Source organism: Pristiophorus japonicus, unplaced genomic scaffold (assembly GCF_044704955.1).
Source record: "Pristiophorus japonicus isolate sPriJap1 unplaced genomic scaffold, sPriJap1.hap1 HAP1_SCAFFOLD_532, whole genome shotgun sequence".
NCBI lineage: Eukaryota > Metazoa > Chordata > Chondrichthyes > Pristiophoridae > Pristiophorus > Pristiophorus japonicus.
Genome location: NW_027254439.1, coordinates 138,118 through 157,878, shown reverse-complemented (window position 1 = coordinate 157,878; position 19,761 = coordinate 138,118). Strand labels below are relative to the sequence as shown.

At 48.4% G+C, this 19,761-nt stretch overlaps 2 protein-coding genes across 7 annotated transcripts in view; one reads left to right on the top strand and one right to left on the bottom strand.

Annotated features, from left to right (window-relative positions):
- Positions 1-19,761, bottom strand: part of LOC139254085 (zinc finger protein 271-like) — a gene marked incomplete at its 3' end in the record, with an annotated part of 222,481 nt that overhangs the window by 71,195 nt on the left and 131,525 nt on the right. The window contains exons 5-7 of the mRNA XM_070873631.1: positions 3,841-4,349; positions 3,517-3,675; positions 742-871 (exon numbers count right to left, since the gene is read on the bottom strand). Of these exons, the coding sequence (XP_070729732.1) occupies positions 742-871; positions 3,517-3,675; positions 3,841-4,349 (798 nt within the window). The remainder of the gene's footprint in view (positions 1-741; positions 872-3,516; positions 3,676-3,840; positions 4,350-19,761) is intronic.
- The window catches only part of LOC139254079 (zinc finger protein 229-like), a 42,901-nt gene continuing 24,314 nt past the window's right edge, over positions 1,175-19,761 (top strand). For 2 of the 6 annotated variants that reach the window (XM_070873623.1, XM_070873627.1), the window contains exon 1: positions 17,679-17,962. The gene's annotated coding sequence lies outside the window, so the exon portion shown is untranslated. Of the gene's footprint in view, positions 1,333-2,832; positions 2,862-3,143; positions 3,207-17,678; positions 17,963-19,761 lie in introns of those variants that run through there. The other 4 variants (XM_070873625.1, XM_070873626.1, XM_070873624.1 and 1 more) reach the window with 4 other exon arrangements.

Below are 19,761 nucleotides of genomic sequence, written 5' to 3'. Positions count from 1 at the left end.
AAACATTTATAGAGCTTATCCACTTCTTTGTTCGTGTTGAGAATTCTGTGTTTTGATTGGCTGTTTCGGCAGCTTGTTGACATCACAGCAACTCGCGCTCGGGGATTCCCACTGCACTCTGTTGATTTGAATAACACGTCGGAAAACACGAACATCTCGACAGAGATTGCCACATCTTTGTGGGAAGCTTACTTTGGGGCCGGGGGTGAAAGTATTTGCTTCACTGCTGACCACAAATTACGGGCCATTATTAAACAGTTTTTGCAAAGTGACAGAGGCTGTCTCTGATACTGCAGGAAATGTGTATTTGAATAACTTATCAGGTGATGCTGATGTCCCTCTGGCCCTTTGAAAGGCCGCTCACTGTGGCTCCTCTCCCAGATTCCAGCCCCAGCTCTGTGTTCGCTGTGGCCCCTCTCTCAGATACCAGCCCCAGCTCTGTGCTCACTGTGGCCCCTCTCCCAGATTCCAGCCCCAGCTCTGTGCTCACTGTGGCCCCTCTCCCAGATACTAGCCCCAGCTCTGTGCTCACTGTGGCCCCTCTCCCAGATTCCAGCCCCAGCTCTGTGCTGCCTGTGGCCCCTCTCCCAGATTCCAGCCCCAGCTCTGTGCTGCCTGTGGCCCCTCTCCCAGATTCCAGTCCCAGCTCTCCTCTCCCAGATTCCAGTCCCAGCTCTGTGCTCACTGTGGCCCCTCTCCCAGATTCCAGTCCCAGCTCTGGGCTCACTCAGCTGCTCTCACCTGGGGACAGCGCGTCACAATCGGCCCCCGCACACCTGAGCTGAGCACCAGGCCCCGCCCCCTTGCTGCGCCGCCATTGGTTGGAGGACCCGCCGCCAGCTCGCTCCGCCCATCTCTGCCGGGGCTGTTCCTATTGGTCCGAGCTCCCGTCAGTCAGGCCGAGCACACGTGGTGCTGGGCGGGCAGTTTGAGGCGGTTTGCTCTGGAACTTTCCTTCAGCAGGATGATGTGATTGACGGATGGGACAAGGATCCCGCAGCCTCTGCTGTTCAGGCCTGAATCATTGGGCCGGTTAGCAGCTTATTGAGGGCCCGCGGCCGGGGAGTGAGAAGCTGTTGTGATCCCGGGGGAACATCTTGTGGCGCCACCCAGGTCCGTCAATCTGGTCATTGGCAGCAACACCCGGGCTCTGCTCCGCCCACAACCAGGCTCAGCCCCGCCTCTCGCACACTCCGATTGGTTGGAGGACCAACTGCCCGCTCGATCCTCCAGCCCCGCCCCCGCTCTTTCTATTGGTCCGGAGCTGCTGTCAATCACCCGGGCAATGTGAGCTGAGCATGCGCGGTGGGGCGGCTGTGTCTGAGGCAGCAGGTGAGAGATGGGCGGAGGGAGGGAACGGGTTAATAAACCCCGGGGGGCCGGCCGTGGACTTCACACACACCGAGTGCGGGTCCAGGCCCCGCCCGTCCAAGAGACAATATTCCGCATTATCCGCTTCACACACACCCGCTGTGGGCCTCAGGTCCCGAACAATAACCGGCTCCGGGAGGTTGGTTGCTAGGCACTGCAGTGATGTCATAAAGCAGGCCATTCAGCCCAGCGGGTCCTCTCCTTGTCCCTTTAAAGGTGGAGAGCTGGGACATCCTGTCTCAACACACATCCCCCTGTTCATACTGAGAATCCCCGGGGAAGCGCCAGGGCCCAGAGTGTGGAACACAACCAAGGGGGAAAGAGGAGGCGAGACGGTGCAGTGTGGGAAATGAGGGAGGAGTCTGCTCATTCCCAGGGGCAGATCGGACAAAGTGCTTTGAGTGGTGTGTCCAGCAATGAAAGTGAAACCAAACCAGAGGGAACAAATAAAAATGCAATCCAAGGGAAGCGGGAAGAAACCACAACCAGCCCAAAAGTGGGACTAATCGCCCCAAGGTCACTCAAGACAGTTAGCAACTGCTCCTAGTGACTGTGTGGCTGCAGGACTCGGCTTCACTCCAGTGTTTAATGGCACAGAGTGCTGGCCTCACACCCAGGGGGTCAATGCGTTAGAATTCCAGGGGCAGTGAGAACATGCTTGGAAATATCCCAGAGAACATAAGAAATAGGAGCAGGAGTAGGCCATTTGGCCCCTTGAGCCTGCTCCGCCATTCAATAAGATCATGGCTGATGGGATCCTGGCCTCAACTCCACTTCCCTGCCCGCTCCCCAAAGCCCTTGACTCCGTTCTCCTTCAAAAATCTGTATCATCACTTAAATATGTTCAAAGACCCATCCTACACAGCTCTCTGGGGTAGAGAATTCCAAAGATTCACCACCCTCAGAGAATAAATTCCTCCTAATTTCTGTTTTAAATGGGCAACCCCTTATTCTGAAACTATGGCCCCTCGGTTCCCCCATGAGGGGAAACATCCTCTCTCATCTACCCTGTCAGGAGCAGTGAAAGCTCAATGGGCCCCAGCATATGCTCATCGCAAAACCCCGGGAAAGGAAAAAGTCAGCTCTGAAGCCAGTTTGCTGCTCCTTCTGCCCAGCACTGCCTGCACCCCCAGCACACGGAGGGGGAATTTTAGCCTCAGTATTACAGGTTTCATTTACAGGCTGGTGAGAGGAATAGTTCATACTGACACCGAGCTGTGTGTTTGGTTCAGTCTGTATATGACTGATGGGCTCTTTTAAATTTGAGTGGTCATGTATTCGAATTCCCCGTAACTCTAATGGTGGATATAAAAGAGAGATGTGTTCAAATCAAAGAGTCTCCTTGGAGATTCTCAGAGAAGGAACAGGTCAGCTTGAAACGCTGAAAAAGAGAACATTTTTTATAAGTTTTCAATCAGCAGTTTTTGACCGATATTGACTCCCACAGGGACAGAGAATTCTACAATAAGGAACTGGTCACGATTTGAAAGGTATTAAAGGATTCGAGGGGCTCTTACATTTGAGCTCTTTATTTTGTTCACTCGAGGAGTTAGACAACAGACTTCCTGCTGTCAATAAGGAGTTGGATTATTGGGTCGTGATGTATTTACTTGTTCATATTTTGTTAAATACATTTGCTGAGTGGATTTAAATTCAAGACGAGGTTTGCAGGCATGCTGCTCTATTCACACAGCGAAGGTGAGAGAGATGCTGTGAGGCACACGTTAAGTCCAGTAGCTGAACATGATTAACAAACTGTGTTTTGTGTTTAGTGATCCCGGGCATGTTACCGAGACCGTCCCTGGATACCAAGGCAAGGAGAGGCACTCTGGAAGGTAGGGGGAGCTGGGACTTGTCCCTGAGAGTAACGAACAGGTTTGAGAACTGAAATAATGTAGAGTTAGAATTGAAAAAAGGCCCAAAATAGAGCAGTCAGAAACAGGACATCAATTAGTCTCCTCTTATCTTGGAGACATTAAATATCGACACACTGTTTTATTTGAAATATCAAAATATTAAACAACAGCCCAGTTACAGGGGTCATTAACATCAGCAGAAACAAACCCCAACTGTCAGAATGAACATGGTTCAGCCGGGATGTGCTTAACATCAGCAATAACAGTAGACTCCCACCCCTGCAGTCACTTGTGAACATGCTGGTGTGTCAGCAGGATGGATGAATGAGTGAATCCCTTCCCACACTCTGAGCAGGTGAACGGCCTCTCCCCAGTGTGAATTTGCTGGTGAGTAAGAAGTCTGGATGACTGAGTGAATCGCTTCCCACACTCCAAACAGATGAATAGGCTCTCCCTGGTGTGAACTTGCTGGTGTGTTAGAAGGTTAAATGAACTAGTGGATCCCTTCCCACACTCAGAGCAGGTCAACGGTCTCTCCCCAGTGTGAACTTGCTGGTGTGTCAGCAGGTTGGATGACTGAGTGAAAAGCTTCCCACAGTCAGAGCAGATGAACGGCCTCTCCCCAGTGTGAACTCGCTGGTGTGTCAGCAGGGTTGATGATGAAGGGAATCCCTTTCCACACATGGAGCAAGTGAATGGGCTCGCCCCAGTGTGAACTTGCTGGTGTATCAGCAGGCTGGATGACTGAGTGAAAAGCTTCCCACAGTCAGAGCAGGTGAATGGCCTCTCCCCAGTGTGAACTCGCTGGTGTGTCAGCAGGGTTGATGATGAAGGGAATCCCTTTCCACACATGGAGCAAGTGAACGGCCTCTCCCCAGTGTGAACTTGCTGGTGTGTCAGCAGGTTGGATGACTGAGTGAAATGCTTCCCACAGTCAGAGCAGATGAACGGCCTCTCCCCAGTGTGAACTCGCTGGTGCCTCAGCAGATGGGATGACCGAGTGAATCCCTTCCCACACATGGGGCAGGTGAATGGCGTCTCCCCGGTGTGACTGCATCGATGAGTTTCCAGCTCAGACGGGTAACTGAATCCCTTTCCACAGTCCCCACATTTCCACGGTTTCTCCATGGTGCAGGTGTCCTTGTGACTCTCCATGGTTGGATGATCAGTTGAAGCCTCGTCCACACACACAACACGTGTAATGGTTTCTCTGTGCTGTGAATGGTGCAATGTTTTTTCAGGTTGTGTAACTGGTTAAAGCTCCTTCCACAGTCAGTGCACTGGAACACTCACGCGGATGTGTGTGTCTCAGTGCTTTTCCAGTCATGCCGATTTGTGAAATATTTTCTCAAAGACAGAACAAGCAAATAATTCTCCTGCCACATTCAAAGGCCTGAGGAATCAAGTAACTGTCAGATCTTGACGTGATATTTGGTTTCTGTTTCCAGTCTGAAAATCTCCCCTTCTAATATCCTGTAAAAGGAGATTACAGAACTCATCACTAAGTATAGAACAGACAATTCTAGATTCTATGGAACATTCTTTCCTCTCTTGTTCCCCCAAAGCTGTAAATCCCCATCCGACTCTCTTCCTCCTCCCTGTGCTGAAAGCCAAACACATCGCATGTCTCAAGACAGTTTGTCCTCCGCTCCCAGTTTTCACCACCAACTCTGGCTGGGTGCAGTTCTACACTCACTGGTTCCCCTCCCTCTCCTTCCCTGAAGGCGCTGACTCTGGCTGGGTTCAGTTCTACACTCACTGGTTCCCCTCCCCTGAAGGTGCTGACTCTGGCTGGGTTCAGTTCTACACTCACTGGTTCCTCTCCTTCTCCTCCCCTGAAGGTGCTGACTCTGGCTGGGTTCAGTTCTACACTCACTGGTTCCTCTCCTTCTCCTCCCCTGAAGGCGCTGACTCTGGCTGGGTTCAGTTCTGCACTCACTGGTTCCCCTCCCTCTCCTCCCCTGAAGGTGCTGACTCTGGCAGGTTTCAGTTCTACACTCACTGGTCACCTGAAATATAAAAGAAAATAATGGAAATACTCAGGCAACATCTGTAGAGATAGAAATAGAGTTAGCGTATCAGGTCACTTTCCTTTCATCAGAACTGGAAAATAGGAGCAGGGGTCGGCCCTCCGGCCCCTCGAGCCTGCTCCGCCATTCAATAAGATCATGGCTGATCATCAACCTCAACTCCACTTTCCCGCCCCATCTCCCTATCTCTTGATTCCCCTAGACTTCAAAAATCTATCTATCTCAGTCTTGAATATAAGTTTTAAGTAAGTGCAGAGGCAGGGAAAGAGGGGAGGAAAGACAGGAGTGATTAAATGACAAAAGGGATGATGCAGCAAGGCAAAAGGAGATGGTGATGGGACAAGAAACAAAAGATGGGTCTGGAGGAGGTGTAAATGGAGATCATTACCAACAGCTGCTGTACTAAACAATGGGAGCGGTGGTTATGGTGAAATTGTGGAACTCAATGTTGAGTCCGGAAGGTGAAATTCTGTGCCTCGAGCGTTATTAGAACAGTGGAGGAGGCCGAGGAGAGAGAGGTCAGAGTGGGAGTGGTCCGGAGAATTTCAATAACAAGCGATCAGAAACTCAGAGTCACGCTTGCGACTGAACGAAGGTGTTCCGCGATGCGATCATCCAATCTGCATTTGGTCTCTCCAATGTAGAGGACACTGCATCGTGAGCAGCGAATACAGTATACTAAATTCAAAGTAGTACAATAAATCGTTGTTTCACCTGGAAGGAGTGTCTGTGGCCCTGGACGGTGGGAAGGGAGGAGGTGAAAGGGCAGGTGTTGTATTTCCTATTTTAATGTAGGAAATGTGGCAGTTAATTTGTGCACAGAAAGCTCCCACAAACAGCAATGAACAGATAACGTATTTTCGTGATGTTGATTGAGGGATATATATTGGCCAGGACGCCGAGGTAACTCCCCTGCTCTTCTTCGATATAATTCCATGGGATCTTTTAAATCCACTCGAGTTGCAGCCGGGTTCTCGGTTTAACGTCGCATCACAAGAGACGACATCTGACAGTGCAGTGCTCCCTCAGTGCTGCACTGGAGTGCCAGCCTGGACTTTTGTGCTCAAGTCTCTGGAGTGGGACTTGAGCAGTTCAGAGAACAGGGTGATCTAAATCTGGGCCCACCTGTTACAATTCTATGGGCTGTAAACCGTCTCCCCGGCAATTACCAGCACCTTCAGAAGAGATGCTGAGAAAGCCCCTGTGTGCAGAGTGAGAACAAAATCAATGAGTCAATGATTTTCTCTCCCGCCCACTCTTTGTTGCTTTACAAATATGGACAAAGAAGTTCCTTTGAACCATCCCAATTTATAACTATATTACATAAGATGTGAAATCAGTTATTTTCTGTAAAATTCTTTTTTGATCAGTTTTCATAAAAATCTTCCACATATATTGCATATGACAGGGGACAAGAGAGAGAGGGAAACCAGTCTCTATTTCTCCTTCATTTACAGACCCTCCCTGGTCTGTCACCAATTCTCCTTCATTTACGACGCTCCCTGACCAATCACCAATTCTCCTTCATTTACAGACCCTCTCTGACCATTCGCCATTTCTCCCTCACTGACAGACACTCCCTGATCAATCACCAATTCTCCTTCATTTACAGACCCTCCCTGGCCTGTCACCATTTCTCCTTCATTTACAGGCACCCCCTGACCACTCCATGTTTCTGCTTCATTTGCAGACGCTCCCTGACGAGTCGCCGCTTTGTGGATCTTTCTGTTGTGGCTTTCAACAGAAGAAACCCTGTTGGGTGGGGCAAACATTGCAATGTTTGGTAGTGAAATGGATTAGTTCAGGACAGACAGCAGGGATTATTTGAGGAAATAACATAGTGCAGTGAGAAAGGAAATGCAGTGGATGTTGTGTAGATGGATTGTCAAAAGGTGTTTGATAAGGTGCCGGACAGGAGGCTTGTTGATCAAATTAAGGCTCATGTTATTAAAGGGAGTGGGGCAGCGTGGAGAGGAAGTTGGGTATAGGACAGAAAACAGAGAATAGTGGTTAATGGATGCTCTTCAGATCCGAGAAATGTAAACAGTGGTGTCTCCAGGGTCAGTGTTGGGACCATTGCTCTGCTCAATATAGAGAAATTATTTGGGCTTGGGTATATGGGGCACACGATCAAAATCTCCAGAGGAGACCAAAAAAGGGCCCATGGCCAACTGAAAGGACTGTACATAGTTTCAGTGTGAATACACAGGTTAGTAAATGGGGCAGGTAGATGTCAGCTGAAATGTAACAGAGAGAAATGTGAGGTGATACATTTTGGGACAAGGAAATTTTAAGAAAAGTACATTAAATGGTAAAAATGTAAAAGCAGTAGAGAAGCAGAATAGGAAAGAGGTGTTAGATTCTAGCTAATGCCTTGTCCTGTTAATTAGCAAGTCCAGTGTCAGAAACTATTACCTTAGCAAATAAATGTAAGATGAGCAGATTCTCTGTCCTCCACCGTAACTTATATTGACCCATCAATCAGAGTAAACATGCAAGTCCCGCGTGCCCACAGTAACTGACACAAGGTCAGCCCGCTGGATGGAACCTTGGGCGCCCTGAGCTTGATCTCCGGTGTCTCCAGTCCTGACTGTCCCCTTACATCAGTCTCCCCTCACTTTTATACACTGCAGTGATCCACCTCTGGCACCTGACTCTTCTGTGTCTTCTCTGCTGGGTTTGGGCAGGAAGCTGGGAAAAGACAGCTGGAACTTCTCTAATCTGTGATTTACAAGGACACTTTCCCTGGTTCCCAGCAGTTACTTTTCTTCAGTAATTTTCTCATTATCTCTAAACTACCCTGCCTGCTGATAGTTGTTATCTCTTATAGTTTCACAATTATAGGGATAAACATCACACATTATAAATCTAATCTATTGTGTCACTCACTCTGGTTTCAGCTTACATTGTGGTTACTGACAGACAAACCCTGTTCATTCCCCTGATCTGATTACAGATTCCAACAGTGGATTCAGTGAATGGAATGTCTTATCAGTGTTGCCATGGCAACCTGTCTGCACCGAATCGATTGTCGAGTTTCTAACTCAGACTAAACTTCTCTTTCACGCTATACACATTATATCAGCCAGTTTATGTCATAGAATCCATAGAAATTTACAGCACGGAGGGAGGCCATTTCGGCCCATCGTGTCCATACCAGCCGACCAAGAGCTATCCAGCCTAATCCCATCTTCCAGCTCTAGGTCCGTAGCCCTGCAGGTTACGGCACTTCAAGTGCACATCCAAGTATTTTTAAATGTGGTGAGGGTTTGTGCCTCTACCACCTTTTCAGGCAGTGAGTTCCAGACTCCCACCACCCTTTGGGTAAATACATTTCCCCTCATGTCTCCTCTATACCTCCATCCAATTACTTTAAATCTAGGCCCTCTGGTTGTTGACCCCTCTGCCAAGGGAAACAGGTCTTTCCTATCTACTCTATCCAGGCCCCTCATAATCTTATACACTTCAATCAGGTCTCCCTTCAGCCTCCTCTGTTCTAAAGAAAACAGACCTAGACTATCCAATCTTTCCTCATAGCCAAAGTTCTACAGACCAGGCAACATTCTTGTAAATCTCCTCTACACCCTTTCCAGTGCAATCACATCTTTCCTGTAATATGGTGACCAGAACTGCACACAGTACTCCAGCTGCGGCCTAACCAGTGTTTTATGCAGTTCAAGCATAATGTCCTTGGCTCTTATATTCCATGCCTCGACTAATAAAGGCAAGTATTCCACATGCCTTCTTAATCACCTTATCTACCTGGCCTGCTACCTTCAGGGATCTGTGAACCTACACTCCAAGGTCCATTTGTGCCTCTACACCTTTCAATGCCGTACCAGTTAATGTGTATTCCTTTGTCTTATTAGACCTCCCCAAATGCATTACCTCACACTTCTCCGGATTGAATTCCATTTGTCACTGTTCTTCAGCTTTCTTCATTATCAACCACACAGCCTATTTTAGTGTCATCTGCAAACTTCTTAATCATACCCCCAACATTTAGGTGCAAGTCATTGATACATACCATAAAAAGCAAGGGACCCTGCACTGAGCCCTGCAGAACCCCACTGGATACAGACTTCCAGTCACAAAACACCCATCAACCATTACCCTTTGCTTCCTTCCTCTGAGCCAATTTTGGATCCAACTTGCCCCTTTACCTTGGATCCCATGGGCTTTTACTTTGTAACCAGTCTGCCATGTGGGACCTTATCAAAAGATTTGCTAAGATTCATTTGCACTACAATATACGCACTGATCTTATCGACCTTCCTGGTTACCTCCTTGAAAAATTCAATCAAGTTAGTCAGGCATGACCTTCCCTTAACAAATCCATGCTGACTGTCCTTGATTAATCCATGTCTTTCCAAATGAAGATTTATTCTTTCCGTCAGGATTTTTTGCAATACTTTTCCCACCACTGAGGTTAGCGTACTGGCCTGTAATAACTCGGTCTATCCCTTTCTCCCTTTTTAAGCAAAGGTCTTGGTCGGCAGGTGCAGACACGATGGGCCGAAATGACCTCCTTCCATACTGTACATTTTTTTGATTCTATGAAAAAGTCCCGTTCATTCCTACTCTGTTTTCTGTCCATTAACCAATCCTCAATCCATGCTAATATATTACCCTTAATCCCATGAGATGTATTTTAGCCATGTTATGTTATCTCTAAAACCTAGAAGGGCTTCAGATACACAAACCTTTAAAAGTGGGAGGACAAGTTGATGAAGTGGTTAAAAAGCACATGTGATCCTAAGTTTTATAAATAGGGGTGTGGAGTACAAAAGGGCAGAGGTCATGTAAACCTGTACTAATCATTGGTTCGACTGCAGTTCAAATATTGTGTCAGGTTTTGGGGATCTTACACCAGGAAGGATGGAGAGGGTGCAGAGAGATTCACTGAGACGATACCAGGGACAAGAGCCTTTAGTTATCAGGGGAGATTGGAGAAACTGGGGCTCTTTTCATTAGAACAAAGGAGAATTGGAGATCTGAGGGAGGTGGTCAGAATGTGATCAGGTAAATGAGGAAAAACTATTTCCACCAGTCGGTGAGTCAGTAACTCGAGGACATCAAATTCAAATCATCACCAAAAGGCTCAGACCCAGGGAGGAACTATCGAGCACACTGCACAACAATGTTCGGGACACTCACTGTCCCTCTGCATCTGTGTCCAGGGGAGGAACTGATGGGTTTCTCTTATCTTTGGGTTAAATGATGATCTCATCGAGGTGATGGATGTCAGTGCTGGGGAATGGGGTATTCTGAGATCATATTGTCTGCCTGAAGCACTCTGCAGTCAGCTACAGCATGGGTTAGATACAGAGTAAAGCTCCCTCTACACTGTCCCATCAGCCACTCCCAGGGCAGGTACAGCACGGGTTAGATACAGAGTAAAGCTCCCTCTACACTGTCCCATCAGCCACTGCCAGTCCACAATGAGCAGGGCTCAGTGAGGTTGGTTGCGAGGCACTGCAGTGATGTCATAAAGCAGGCCATTCAGCCCAGCTGGTCCTCTCCGTGTCCCTTTAAAGGTGGAGAGCTGGGACATCCTGTCTCAACACACATTCCCCCTCTTCATACTGAGAATCCCTGGGGAAGGCCCAAGGTCCAGAGTGTGGAACACATCCAGGGGGAAAGAGAGAGAAGGTGTGGTAAATCAAGGAGTAGGGACTGAGGGACACCAAGCTGAAGTTTTAGAGGAAGAGTGAGTTCAGTCGTTTAAGATCCAGGGAGAGAACAAGGCATATTGCACAAATTGCTACTATTTTACCCTTCTCTTCCTCTCCACCCCTGATGGTGCTGACTCTGGCTGGGTTCAGTACTACACTCACTGGTTCCTCTCCCTCTCCACCCCTAAAAGGTGCTGACTCTGGCTGGGTTCCATTCTGCACTCACCAATACGTGACCCATGTGCCCAATTTCCCTGTATGAACCTCGACAGCGAGTGTCAACAGGCTATTCCACTGTCCTCACCTGAGGCCTCACACGTGTATTTTCCAGTAGGGTCACTGGACCCTCCTCCCAATGGCTCAGTGGGTAAAGGTAACGCCCAGTGTGACTGAATGATAGGAACGGGAGGGACCCAGGTTTAATCCTGTCTGCATATCCTCTCCTTCTAATCCCCTGTAAAAGCTGTTTACAAATATCATCAGGAACATAGGAACAGGAAAAGACCATTCGGCCCCTTGAGCCTGTTCCGCCATTCAATTAAATCATGGCTGATCAGTATTTTAACTCCATCTACCTGCCTTGGTTCCATCGCCCTTAATACCTTTGCCGAAGAAGAATCTATCAACCTCAGTTTTGTAATTTTCAATTATCCCCCATCCTCAGTTTTATTGGCAACAGAGTTCTGGATTTCCACTACCCTTGAAGAACATATGAGGATAAGAAATCGGAGGAGTGGGCCATGCGGTCCCTCGAGCCTGCTCCGCCATTCAATAAGATCATGGCTGATCTTCTCCCTCAACTCCACTTTCCCTCACTATCCCCGTATCCCTTGATTCCTTTAGTGCTCAAAAATCTATCGATCTCAGCCCTGAATATACTCAATGACTGAGCATCCACAGTCCTCTGGAGTAGAGAATTCCAAAGATTCACATCCCTGAGTGAAGACATTTCTCATCTCAGTCCTAAATAGCCGACCCCTTATCCCAAGACTGTGACCCCTATTTCTAGACTCTCGAGCCAAGAGAAACAGCCTCTCAGCATTTGTGTGAGGAAGTGCTTCCTGACATCACCCCTGAATGGCCTAGCTCTGACTTGAAGGTTATTTCCCCTTGTTGTGGACTCCCTCACCACTCCTTGAGTGGTCTGCACAGTGCGGTCTTAAACGGAGTGTACTTAAACAGAATGGTTTATTTGGGAACTTGGAAAGAGTGGGAATTGGGAGAAGAGGGGGAAGGAGTTGCAGCTTTTTGCCCACACTGTTTGTAGTGCTTTGTGTTACAGGTAGATATTTAATGTCATTATCCATTACTCAATGCAGATCAAGTAAGAAGTCAAAGAACTAAACTGTAAAATAAGTTATTTAAATACAAATGTAATAACATTTAATTAAATAGAACATGGTGATATAGGGCTAGCAGTGCAGGTGGTGTGTCACAAATGCAGCATGTGGGAGTTTGTGGGGAGCATTGTGATCCCGGACAAACACCTTTGCAGTAAGTGCATGCATCCTGAGGAGCTTCAGCTCAGAGTTGTTGAGCTGGAGTCTGAGGTGCAGACATTGTGGGGCATCAGGGAGGGGGGAGTTATCTGGACACTTTGAAAGGGAATATGGTTGTGTTGGGGGACAGTATATTCAGAGGGATAGATACTGTTTTCTGCAGACGCGACCGGAAGTTTCGACGGTTGTGTTGCCTGCCCGGTGCCAGAGCTAAAGAATCTCCTCACAGCTGGAGAAGAACTTGGAGTGAGAAGGGGGGGATCCAGTTGTCGTGGTCCATGTAGGAACCAACAACATAGGTAGAACTAGAAATGAGGTTCTGCTGAAGGAGTTGGGGTCCAAATTAAAAAGCAGAACCTCAAAGGTAATAATCTCTGGATTGTTACATGAGCCACGCGGCAATTGGTACAGGGAGAAGCAGATTGGAAAGTTAAAAGTGTGACTCAAAGAGTGGTGTGGGAGGCAAGGGTTTTGCTTCATGGACACTGGCACCAGTACTAGGGAAAGACGGAGCTGTTCCATTGGGACAGGCCCCACTTAAAACGGGCTAGAGACTAGAACCAGGGTCAAAGTCCAAGGTCCCATGGAGGGACAAAGCCGGTGTCAGCAGGATGGGGCCGACATGGAGCATCGACGAACCGCTGTCCAAATTCAGAGACAGGTGGAGCAGGCAAGTGAAGTCCAGAGGCTATTTGAGGGGCAGAGAGTTCGAGGAGGGAGGTTGTTGCCATAGGAATCAGAGTCGGTGGCGGGAAAGGAAGCTGATGGCGAAACAGACGCAAGTTGGAGGTCACCGTAGGTCAATAAGAACATAAGAATTAGGAACAGGAGTAGGCCATCTAGCCCCTTGAGCCTGCTCCGCCATTCAATAAGATCATGGCTGATCTGGCTGTGGACTCAGCTCCACTTACCCGCCCTCTCCCCGTAACCCTTAATTCCCTTATTGGTTAAAAATCTATCTATCTGTGACTTGAATACATTCAATGAGCTAGCCTCAACGGCTTCCTTGGGCAGAGAATTCCAGATTCACAACCCTCTGGGAGAAGAAATTCCTTCTCAACTCGGTTTTAAATTGGCTCCCCCGTATTTTGAGGCTGTGCCCCCTAGTTCTAGTCTCCCCTACCAGTGGAAACAACCTCTCTGCCTCTATCTTGTCTATCCCTGTCATGATTTTAAATGTTTCTATAAGATCACCCCTCATCCTTCTGAACTCCAACGAGTAAAGACCCAGTCTACTCAATCTATCATTATAAGGTAACCCCCTCATCTCCAGAATCAGCCTAGTGAGTCGTCTCTGTACCCCCTCCAAAGCCAGTATATCCTTCCTTAAGTAAGGTGACCAAAACTGCACGCAGCACTCCAGGTGTGGCCTCACCAATACACCCTGTACAGTTTCAGCAGGACCTCCCTGCTTTTGTACTCCATCCCTCTCGCAATGAAGGCTAACATTCCATTCGCCTTCCTGATTACCTGCTGCACCTGCAAACTAACTTTTTGAGTTTCATGCACAAGGACCCCCAGGTCCCTCTGCACCTCAGCATGTTGTAATTTCTCCCCATTCAAATAATATTCCCTTTTACTGTTTTTTTTCCCCCCAAGGTGGATGACCTCACACTTTCCGACATTGTATTCCATCTGCCAAACCTTCGCCCATTCGCGTAACCTATCCAAATCTCTTTGCAGCCTCTCTGTGTCCTCTACACAACCCGCTTTCCCACTAATCTTCGTGTCATCTGCAAATTTTGTTACACTACACTCTGTCCTCTCTTCCAGGTCATCTATGTATATTGTAAACAGTTGTGGTCCCAGCACCGATCCCTGTGGCACACCAATAACCACCGATTTCCAACCCGAAAAGGACCCATTTATCCCGACTCTCTGCTTTCTGTTCGCCAGCCAATTCTCTATCCATGCTAATACATTTCCTCTGACTCCGCGTGCCTCTATCTTCTGCAGTTACCTTTTGTGTGGCACCTTATCGAATGCCTTTTGGAAATCTAAATACACCACATCCATCGGTATACCTTTATCCACCATGCTCGTTATATCCGCAAAGAATTCCAGTAAATTAGTTAAACATGATTTCCAGTGGGACCAACAATTGCCCATGTGGGGCTGTCCGGGGAGGTGGGCTCTGGGCCAAGTGGGGCCAACAATTGTCCATGTGGGGCTGTCCAGGGAGGTAAGCTCTGGGCCCAGTGGGACCAACAATTGCCCATGTGGGGCTGTCCGGGGAAATGGGCTCTGGGCCCAGTGGGGCCAACAATTGCCCATGTGGGGCTGTCCGGGGAGGTGGGCTCTGGGCCCAGTGGGGCCAACAATTGCCCATGTGTGGCTGTCCGGGGAGATGGGTTCTGGGCCCAGTGGGACCAACAATTGCCCATGTGGGGCTGTCCAGGGAGGCGGCTTCTGGGGAGATTAGTTTGTTAAACACACCCTTTGTCCGCACAATGCAAGTTTGTTTTAGGAACAAGCATCTGTAGAAACTTTTAATCCATTTTACATATACAGATTTTTTATTTGTTCTGGGCTGTGGCCGTCGCTGGCAAGGCCAGCATGTACTGTCCATCCCTAATTATACTGGAGAAGGTGGTGGTGAGCCGCTTACTTGAACCGCTGCAGTCCATGTGGTGAAGGTACTCCCACAGTGCTGTTAGGGAGGGAGTTCCAGGATTTTGACCCAGTGATGATGAAAGAATGGTGATATATGACCAAGTCAGGATGGTGTGTGACTTGGAGGGGATCTTGCAGATGATGGTGTTCCCTTTTCCTTCTAGGTGTTAAAAGTCACGGGACAGGTTGGGTGGCAGATTCCCTTCCATAAGAACATAGGAATTAGGAGCAGGAGTCAGCCATACAGCCCTTCGAGCCTGCTCCACCAGTCAATAAGACCATGGCTGATCTTCGATTTGACTTTCCTGCCCGATCCCCATATCGCTGAAGAACGTTAGTGCGCAGTTGGGATTTTTGTGACAATCCAGCAGCTTTCATGGTGACTGTTTTTCTGGGGGTTCTCTCACACTCCCTTTTACCTGTTTTATATTCATTTTTCAGGTTAGTAGAAGGGGAGGAGTTGTAGACGGGAAATTTACATCACATTACGATCGGTCAGTCTATTCATCGGGACCTGAATATCATCAAACAACATGGAAGCAAAAAGCAGCGTTGACAACGGGGAGAAACCGTACACGTGTTGTGTGTGTGGACGAGGATTCAGCCTATCCTCTGGCCTAGCGAAACACAAGCGCAGTCACACTGGGGAGAAACCGTGGAAATGTGGGGACTATGGGAAAGAATTCAATTACCCGTCTGAGCTGGAAACTCATCGACACAATCACACCGGGGAGATGCCGTTCTCCTGCTCAGTTTGCAGGAAGGTATTGTGTTCCGAACACAGATGAGGCTGCACATAGGGAGGTTTTAGTAACAGTGACCTCAGTCTTTATTAAGACACTCCAGAGTGAGGAACAGGCCTTAGGGGCCGGCTTATATACAGTGCTCCAAGAGATGCTGGGATCCCTTTGGACTTCAGAGGATGTGCTCCCTGGTGGCGGAACATGAGAGTGCATGCTTTTCAGATACACAACAGAAGGGATTGACTCATATGTCCCACCTGCTGAAGCACCAGCGAGTTCACACTGGGAAGAAGCCATTTACCTGCCCCCTGTGCAGGAAAGATTCGTGCATGCACCCAACCTGTGGGCGCATCAGCTTGATCATACTGGCGAGTGGCCGTTGCCATGTTCCGACTGTCGGAAGGGCTTGAAAAGCTTCTGGCAGCTGGAGACACACCAGAGAAAGTCCGTTCACCTGCTACATGAATGGGAAGATTTTCAGTGATCCGTCCAACCGGTGAGCACACCAGTGGATGGATCACTAATGAGAGATCCTGTCGGTATTCTGACTGAGGGAAGAGCTTTAGCAGACACGGGAACCTATCACGCTGTGGTTAGGCCCTTTGTCTGTTCCCTGTGTTCAAAACGATTCACTCTGTTATCCACCCTGCTGAGACACCAGCGAGCTCACACTGACGAGAGACCTTTTAAATGTTCAGACTGTGGGAAGAACTAGAAAAGCTCCAATAACCTGCTGAGACACCAGTGAGCTCACTGTTCTGTAGTGCAGGGCCCTGCAGATCGCTGGGGCACCATGATTGTGGAATAGATGAATGTTTTATAAATTTTGTACTGCTGTTTAATCTTTCAAACTGTTGTGCTCGCTGACCTACGTTCCTCCCGGTTAAGCAATGCCTCGATTTCAAAATTCTTATCCTTGTTTTCAGATCCCTCCATGTCCTCACCCCTCCCTATCTCTGTAATCTTCTCCAGCCCCACAACCTCTGATATCTGCTCTCTTAATTCAGCCTTTTTGAGCATTCCTGCTGATAATTGCACACCCTTCTGTTGCCTAGGCCCTAAGCTCCAAAACTCGCTCCCTAAATATCTCCACCTCTCATTCCTCCTTTTAAGATGGTCCTTACAACCTATGTCTTTGTCACTTGCCCTAATATCTGCTCATGTGGCTTGGTGTCAAGTTTTTGTCTTATAATACTCTGTGAAATTCCTTGGGACATTAAAGGTGTTTTTGTTGTTGTTGCTGATTCCCTTGATTTGACCTTTCATGGTATTACATAGAATGTACAGCACAGAAACAGACCATTCGGTCCAACTAGCCCATGTCGGGATTTAAACTTCACATGACTCTCCTCCCACCCTATCAACCTATCCTCCTATTCCTCGAAAGTGAGGAGTTCCACAGTCACTGGTTGCCTTTTAGTGCCCATCTAAAGGGCTAATGTGTGAGGGTATGCAGTGATTGTTGGCAGCCTATTCAACCTTGGGGGCATCACAGTCCAAAAAACATGCCCTTTGCAGACTTGGCCTTTGGTGCTGGGGTGAATGGACAATGATCACTAGTAGGAGCCCAGGGCATTGAGGTTAACTGCAGTCTCCCCAACTGCAGCCCATGCTGGGATCAGCTGACAACCCCCACAGTGAACAGCTGGAATGTGCAACCGATCTTGGTCTGCGCTGGGGAGCAAGGGAGGTCAAGGGTCAGCAGAGAAAGCCATCAACCTTGACCCCAGCGCCTCTCACGCAGGAGAAGCCAGTTGCATTGACGTCATGACAGCTGCACTTTTCATGACGTCAACACGTTCCAGCGCGCGTCACCCTCAGCCGCCCGCCCACTGTCCCGCGATCTCGCTCCCCATTGGTCGGGAGTTCCTGTCAATCAGGCCGTGGGCCCGGGTCACGTGTTTTTCGAGCGCGCGCATCGCCCAACGGCCGGAAGCAGAGAGAAGGTTCCGGAGCAGGGGAGGAGGAGGAAGAAGCGGCGGCGGGGAGGCTTTCTAAACACCCGGGGTAGGCCTCAAGCCCCGAACAAGAACCTACGGCTCCGAGCGGGGCCCCCGGGGGTGCAGCTGCTGGGCTTTCTCCCGGTGATAGGCCCAGGGGCAACGGCCGCCATCTTGGGGCAGAATCTACTGGGGGGGGGGGTAATGACGTCACGGTGCTGCAGGACACTGATTGGTGAGTCGGACAGGCTTTGTCCCTTGGCGGGCTGAGAAAGTGTCAATTGCTGGAATCACAACTTGTATTTATATAGCGCCTTTAACGGAGCAACACGTCCCAAGGGCTTCACAGCAGCGTTACAGACACAACACATACATTTAACACCCAGACACAAAAGGAACAATTAAGGCAGGTGACCAAAAGCTTGTTTAAAGAGGCAGGTTTTAAGGAGCGTCTTAAAGAGGCGGAGAGGTTTTGGGAGGGAGTTCCTGAGCTTGTGGCCCAGGCAGCTGAGGGCACGGCCACCGCTGGTGGAGCGATTATAATCAGGGATGTTCACGAGAGCAGAATTTGAGGAGCGCGGACATCTCGTCAGGTTGTGAGGCTGAAAAAGAGTGATTTGTAAACAAGGATGGAATTTTGAAATCGAGGCGTTGTTTAACCGGGAGCCAATGGAGGTCAGCGAGCGCAGCGGTGGTGGGTGATCGTGACTTGGTGCGAGTTAAGACATGGGCTGCTGAGTTTTGGATGATCTCAAAGTTTATGTAGTGTAGAATGTGAGAGGCCAGGAGTGAGCTGGAGTAGGAGTCAAGTATAGAGGTAACAAAGGCATGGATGAGGGTTTCAGTAGCAGAAGAGCTGAGGCAGGGGCTGAAGTGGGCAATGTTACGGAGGTGGAAAAAGGCAGTTTTAGTTATGCCGCGGATATGTGGCTCAACTTATTTCAGGGTCAATTATGACACCTAGGTTGCGAACAGTCTTTTCACTCTCAGATTGATGATAGGGAGAGGGATGGAGTCAATGGTTAGGGAATGCAGTTTGTGATGGGGACCAAAGATAATAGCTTCGGTCTTCTCAATATTTGGAGAAAACTTCTGCTCATCCAGTACTGGATGTCAGACAAACAATCTAATTTAGAACTACTTTATTTAATTAGCAACTAAATTAGATAAAACAATTAAGTAATAACATTTAAATAATAAAAAATAATAAATTAACTAATGAAATAAAACAGAAAAGGCTGGAAATCTCAGCGGGTCAGGCAGCATCTGTGGAGAGAAGCAGAGCCAACGTTTCGGGTCTCTGACCCTTCGTCAGAACTGGCAAAAGTTTCAAATGTAACAGATTCTTAAGAAAATGCTGGGACCCTGAAAGGGGGAGGAGAGGAAAGAAAAAAAGGCAATATCTCTGATCGGGTGGGGGGGCAGAAGAGATTTAAGAGACAAAAGTGATGATGGGCCAAACTGATATAGTAATGGCACAAGTTAGGAAACAAAAGATGAGTCTAGATATGGTGTGAATGCCTGAATAATTACCAGCTGCCATGGGAAACAGAGAGAATTTGTTAAAAAAAAGGGAGGAAAGGGAACAAAATATGGGCAGAGATTATGGTCTGAAATTGTTGAACTCGATGTTTAATCCAGAAGGCTGTAAAGTACCTAAACGAAAGATGAGGTGCTGTTCCTCGAGCTTGCATTGAGCTTCATTGGAAAAGTGTAGAAGGCCAAGGATGGAGTGGTCAGATTTGGAGTGGAGTGGAGAATTAAAGTGACAGGTGACCGGAAGCTCAGGGTCACACTTGCGGAATGAATGGAGGTGTTCATGTCAAGGGCCATGTTAACCATGGCGGAGGGGAATCTTTTTGGATGAGGAAAAAGGAAGACATTTTTGAGGCACTAGTGTGGAAGGTGGCGTCATCAGAACAGATGCGACAGAGACGGAGAAACTGGGAGAATGGAATGGAGTTCCTACAGGATGCGGGATGGGAGGAAGTGTATTCCAGATAGCTGTGGGAGTCGGTGGGCTTATAGTGAATG